Source organism: Macrobrachium rosenbergii, chromosome 49 (genome assembly GCF_040412425.1).
Source record: "Macrobrachium rosenbergii isolate ZJJX-2024 chromosome 49, ASM4041242v1, whole genome shotgun sequence".
Taxonomy (NCBI): domain Eukaryota; kingdom Metazoa; phylum Arthropoda; class Malacostraca; order Decapoda; family Palaemonidae; genus Macrobrachium; species Macrobrachium rosenbergii.
This window is the reverse complement of record NC_089789.1, coordinates 26,456,017-26,462,016: the sequence shown is the minus strand read 5'-3', so window position 1 is coordinate 26,462,016 and position 6,000 is coordinate 26,456,017. Positions and strand designations below refer to the sequence as shown.

The 6,000-nt window shown below is 37.3% G+C and overlaps 1 protein-coding gene across 4 annotated transcripts in view; it reads left to right on the top strand.

Moving 5' to 3' along the window:
* Positions 1-788: 788 nt before the first annotated feature.
* The window catches only part of LOC136832196 (endothelial lipase-like), a 33,929-nt gene continuing 28,717 nt past the window's right edge, over positions 789-6,000 (top strand). Inside the window, exon 1 of one of the 4 annotated variants that reach the window (XM_067093000.1) lies at positions 789-950. In XM_067093000.1, coding sequence (XP_066949101.1) covers positions 826-950 — 125 coding nt within the window. In that variant the 5' untranslated portion in view covers positions 789-825. Of the gene's footprint in view, positions 951-1,477; positions 2,043-6,000 lie in introns of those variants that run through there. The other 3 variants (XM_067092997.1, XM_067093001.1, XM_067092998.1) reach the window with 3 other exon arrangements.

Genomic DNA, 6,000 nt, shown 5'->3' with positions numbered 1-6,000 from the left:
GCTTCAAGGCAGCTTCTCGTTCTTCATCGTTACGGTTTTATTGCGTATATTCTGGCACCATTCGATAAATTTGACCACTAGGCTTTACTCGTGGCTTTCCTATACTTTGTAAATGTTTATATAAAGTTAAACATATTTTCGGACATATAAGGAGCGCTTTTGTTTCAAAAAAATATGTCCCAGAATGTCACCCATTGTCTAATGTGCTCAAGGTCAGGCTTTGGGTTGCCTTCGGCCACTGAATAGTGACCTATCACTTGTGATATGCCTACTGGTAGGCTACCTATATAAAATATCAGACACCCCTGACTCAGTATTGATGACAGTAGCAGAGATTTTCATGAGCATGATGATGATAGTATTAGCAATGACTTCAGGCTTTGAAAATGAATAAAAAATGGTTTTAGTGTCCTTATTTTTACATACTATAAATAATTTTTTTTTCATGTCATATAAAAATATAAATATTTAAACAAATATGTTTCAGTCACCATGGCGGCTTAATAAATTAAGGTAAATATTGAGCGACATTTTTTCGTTATCGTTAAGTTCTGATGACGTCACATCCAGCGAACTGCTTAAAGCAATAGGCTAATAGGCTTGTGGGAATTTACGCACTCGTTTATTATCAAATTTACATTTCTTGCCTCAGTCCCTTAAAGATTCTTTATCCTCATTGATATTTTATGTTTGCTAACATTATAAATTGATTAATTTTATTCTTCACATAGTAATCCTTTTCTCTTAGTTGTTCTTCCAATGTTCTGTAATACATTGTGCCCTTGGTGTGATGGGAATTTCTAGAGGAGCCGCTTACAACAAAACATGAACTACAATATAACTCGCCCTTCTGATCGCGAAAAGCAACCGAATCCTTGCTTAGACTTACAAGCGGCAACAACTCAGCTTATCTCGGCAACAGCGCTTCTTACCTCTAACAATCCGCAACGGTAATTCTACAGATTATAGGTCCAAATTCACTGCATTACATAAAGTCAAGGGTAATTTCTCGGAAGACTCCAGGCAGCCATTTTTGCATGAAAAACCATTTAGGGTTTTTCATGCGAAAATGGCTAGGAAATGACAGGGCACTAAAAGAACCCAAAAACCCAACCTGGGAGTGTTTACTGGTTATAATATTGCCTTATTAGCTACGGAGGGGAGTTGGGGCCGTATTGTGTTACAAACTGTAATTTGATTACTTTTTTTTCTTGTTAAGCATTTGCTCAGGTTACCTATTGAGATGTTTTACCCAAGAAATATAAAAATTATAATGTGGGAGGTGGCTGGAGTCTTCCGAAAAATAACCAAGTCAAGATCAGCACACGGATTTATCAAATATTTATTGAATCATGGAAAACAGTGAAAAAATGAACAGTTTTGCTTACAGAAGCAGGGATTGTAAAAAAAAAAAAACAAAGGGAATAAAGAGGGGACGTAAATACACAAAAATGTGTCTTAGGGGATACGGACCCATGGAATTTTGAAAGAATCGTAAATCTCTCCTTTTGTAAGCGGATAAACTGCTCATTTTTTTCAGATTTATCAAAAAGTGGCTGCTGAAGAGCAAGAGCCCGTGCCTGGTTCCTGGTTCCTAAGCGCTCACTCCACCAAATACCAATGCGGTTGACGGTACACTACGCTACACTATTCCTTTGAGGTTTTGTATACAATCCCTGGTTCTGTGTGTACAGTAGACAAACTGCTCATTTTTTAGCAAATATACATCTGTGCAGGTCTGTCAAAAGAAGAAATTGAAAATAGGAAAGAAAACTAAAAAACACACACCCATGGAAGCAGTGAATTTGAACCCTACCCACTCAACCTCGTGAATTTGAACCCTACCCACTCAAACCTCGTGAATTTGAACTCTACCCACTCAACCTCCTGAAGAAGGTCGCTATGGAAATCTGTTCAACACACTCCAAGTACAAGTTACTTTGTCCAGTGACCAGTCACCAGCTGGTTAAATTACTGGATATTAAGACCACAAATTCTGGAACACCATGCTGGAAGCTTCTGGAAATAACAGCAAAGCAAAGGTCGGTGGTTTACAGAAATTGTTGGAAGAACCTACTTATCCTTAACTATTATCAGAGTAGCCTGTAGCCAAAGTACACGTTCCCCAGAATCTCGAATTCTTCAGTTACCTAACCAGTTACGTTCTGCCATTGCAAAAAATTAGATGTCTCTTAACATCAATTCAAATATAAATAGTAATTATGTCTAACGATAATTTTCGTACTTTTCTTTCGGCATTCGACATTTAAATTATCCTACCTTAGCTAGGCCTACTCATTCAGCATTCGCAATTTCGATTAGCCTAGCCTAGCATAGCTTAGCTTAGCTTAGCCCAGCCTAGCCTGGCCTGTTAATTCAACATTTTCCATATTAAATTAGCGTAACCTAACCCAACCTATTCAATCAGCTTCGTATCTAGTATAGGCTACCCATGTTTGTTTTGACCTTCACAAGTTTTAATTTTGTCACAGGCCTAAATATTCATTTTTGCATGGGTTTAAGTTGTTCTTGTTATGTAAGTTTTAATAATGCGTTTTTAGAGTTAGTTTTGGTCAAAATGACTACATTTTCCGATCTTCTTACTCCCCTTACCAAAAAGCGGGCAGGTTATAAATCATGCACAACTGTTTCCTTGGGGAAACTTGATGCCCTTTTAGAAGATGATTTGAAAATCAGCCTTTTGTGCTGCGGCCAATCAATTCAAGAATATCTTCAGGAGATTAAGGTAGTAGATGAAAAAATTTTGGATCTGTTCGTGAGTCATGATGTTGATGAAGATGATCATAGTAAATTTAGCGAAATAACTTGATAGGTGGATTATCATGATCTAGTTCTAGATAGGGAGTGGCTACAGTTTACCTGGGCAACCTTATCTTCGGCCAATTTTCTAGTCAGAACCTACCAGTAGGTGGCGGTAAGCTCTGACAAGAAAATTGGCAGAGGGACACAACAGAAATGGCGACGAGACGGAAACTAATATTTATCCCAAAATTTTAGTGGTAATTTTTTGCACATTTTGAAAGATTCTTGGCAAGCACGTATGTTCTGGCAAGTGGTAATTTTGCGCTGCGCACCCTTGCCACAGGGGTTACAGGGGACGAAATTTTTCACAAGACTAACTGTTCCTTCCTTACACTTCACACAGACCACTAAAATCGCCTAAAAGGCCACTTTTCATCAGAAACAAACGCAATTCACTTTCATCATCACATAATATAACCAAATCAGTAATAGTGACCGGATTTGCAGCGGCAAATTGGTCGTGAGATGGATGGGAAGAGGCTGCGTTAACAGTTTGAATTCTGTGCTAGAATGAATGCGGTTGGGTCGCGTGGGGTCACGTGGTTGGGTTGAGGTTGAACCACTTACCTTTGCGGACGGATTTGGTTGTTAGCTGAGCTAGACCAACAATTCAACAGTTCACAAACACGATCTCAAACAAATGTTAGCCTGAGCAGGCCTGTAATGGCCGTCAAGTTGATAAACTGACCCACAAGGAATTTGATGGCAAATCACTTAACAAATTAAGAGTTCAGAAACTTTTTGATACAATTTAACAACTTGCGGAACATTATCTGATCCCAACAAACTTGTATATTTTTATAGTTTTCTATCTGTTTGCGCATTCAAAGTCTTCCCACCTGTCTAACAGTGATGATAATTATGCAATAGCCCTCACTTTGCTGAAAGAGGAATTTTTTGACATTCCTTATATTATAGATGAAACTTCAAACAACTAAACAACTACTGCCCCCCTATTGTAGATCTGTTTGATCACTATAGAGACATTATTCAGACATTAGGTTAAATGTCAAATCCCAAAAGGAATGATATGTTGAAAAGAAAGTCAGTCCTGTGAGGGTTAAAGTAGTGCATCGAAATGTAAACAAGTTCCGAGCCATTCATTGTGCTCTCTCTCTCTCTCTCTCTCTCTCTCTCTCTCTCTCTCTCTCTCTCTCTCTCTCTCTCTCTCTCTCTCTCTCTCTCTCTCTGACAGACTTGGATACTGTTGTGAAATTGATATGAGCTTTTTGGGTCTCTCTCTCTCTCTCTCTCTCTCTCTCTCTCTCTCTCTCTCTCTCTCTCTCTCTCTCTCTCTCTCTCTCTCTCTCTCTCTCTCTCTCTGAACTCATCAAACAACAACTCTGGCCTGAAAGTAACTTAAGCTGTCTTTCAGATACTTGTAAGCAACATGTTCAACTTCCTCAAGTATCCGTTTCTTTCATTGTCAATGTAGAACCTGTGTGAACCTTTGTTCGACATTCAGAAATACTCTGAGCTCAACAGGCTCGTTAGAGTCACCTCTTAAATTTTTGAAGCCTACTATAAATTCAAGAAATGTGATACTAACCCTAATCATAATGCCAAGTTATACACTAACCATAGCTTACTCATCCTGAAATCCAGAAGAATTGGCAAGGTGCAGATTACATGTTGATTCTCCTTTACTAGAGAAAGTTCCCCTTAGAGCCCTAACTACAAGCAAAATGTTCAAGAATGTAAATACTAAGTTGTAAAGTTAGAAAAGAGCGTAGGGAATATGATGGAATTTGCTAACACTCGAACTCCAATGATTAGGAAACTAATTCTGTCACTAATGGTTTAAAAGAAATCCTAAATATTCCTGCTTTCTTGCATGATACTGTCAAAATAAATCCAAAATTATGACAGGAAATATATATTTCAGATATTATTCAAAGCCTGTGTCACCCTTTGAATTATTTTTATATATTCTGAAAATAGAATTTTCAGTATACAGTATTGTAAATGTTTTATGCATAATGAAAGATCTTGCTAAAATAATTGACTGTTGCAAATAATCGACATAAAGTTAAGCCCTTGTATATCTAAGACAATGAGTCCCTGCCCCCATCCCCACCCCAAGCTTTTCAGTCACTCTGCCCTCAAGGAACCATGAAAATTCCAGGTGTCATTCTTGACTGCAGTTTTGCTTGGAGGAATGTACCCAGTCTATCTCCTTTTATACAAAAAATTGGTATCCCGAATCTTTCAGGACTTTTGGAGACCTGTCTCCCCTCCAGAATTATTTTTTGTTATGTCTGAATATTGTTCCATTGTTTGGTCTTTTGCAGGTGAGTCGCATCTCAAATTGTTGGATGAAACCTTGAGTACAGTATTGTAAAATTTCTTATCCAGATCATAGCATCAGTTTCTGGATCCTTCTTTCGATCATCTTACTATGCAGGCTGCTTTATAAATTTTCCATAATTCTGGTCATCCTGTACATTCAAATCTTCCCAGATACACCTTCCACCTTATAATACTAAATATGCAGTTAATGCTAGCATCCTTGATTTTCTTCTGAGGTTTAATGCCCCACAGTGTTCTAGATGTTTAGTCCCAGTTGTGACCAATTTATGCAGGGACTTTCCAAATCCTGAATAGTAGTCGAGTCATTTGAACTACTTCAACTTGATACAAAGATTTTTTTTTAATAGGTAGGTTCACGTGAGTTATTTCTTAAGTTACCGTTTTTCTCATTATTTATCTTATTCATCTGTATAGTTTATTCTTTACTTCTGTAACTCTTTTTACATACTTGGCTACTTTATTGGAGACCCTGGGCTTCTAGCAAGGTACTTTTCCAACTATGGTTGTAGCTTGGCTGGTAATGATAATATTGATAATGACATGGTTTTACTTCACAAACTGCTCATTGTTTTTAAGAACCCTGTAAGCAGGCATTCTTCTTTCATATCAGATTCCATCCTCCTAATGTTTCTGTTGCTGTGTAAGTGTTATGTAACAAATCAGTGGCAAGGAAACAAAAACAATATATATTCTTTTGATCAATGGAAAAAAAAAGCTATTTTACTGTTGTGCACTTTAGAATAAGATTCAATTTTGGAATGTTAACTTTTACTCTAAAGTTGACATATGTTAAAGACATTGATTATAGTATTTCATAGGTACTACTGTATTTATTAGGGTAATATACTTTTTATCCATTGCATGCAA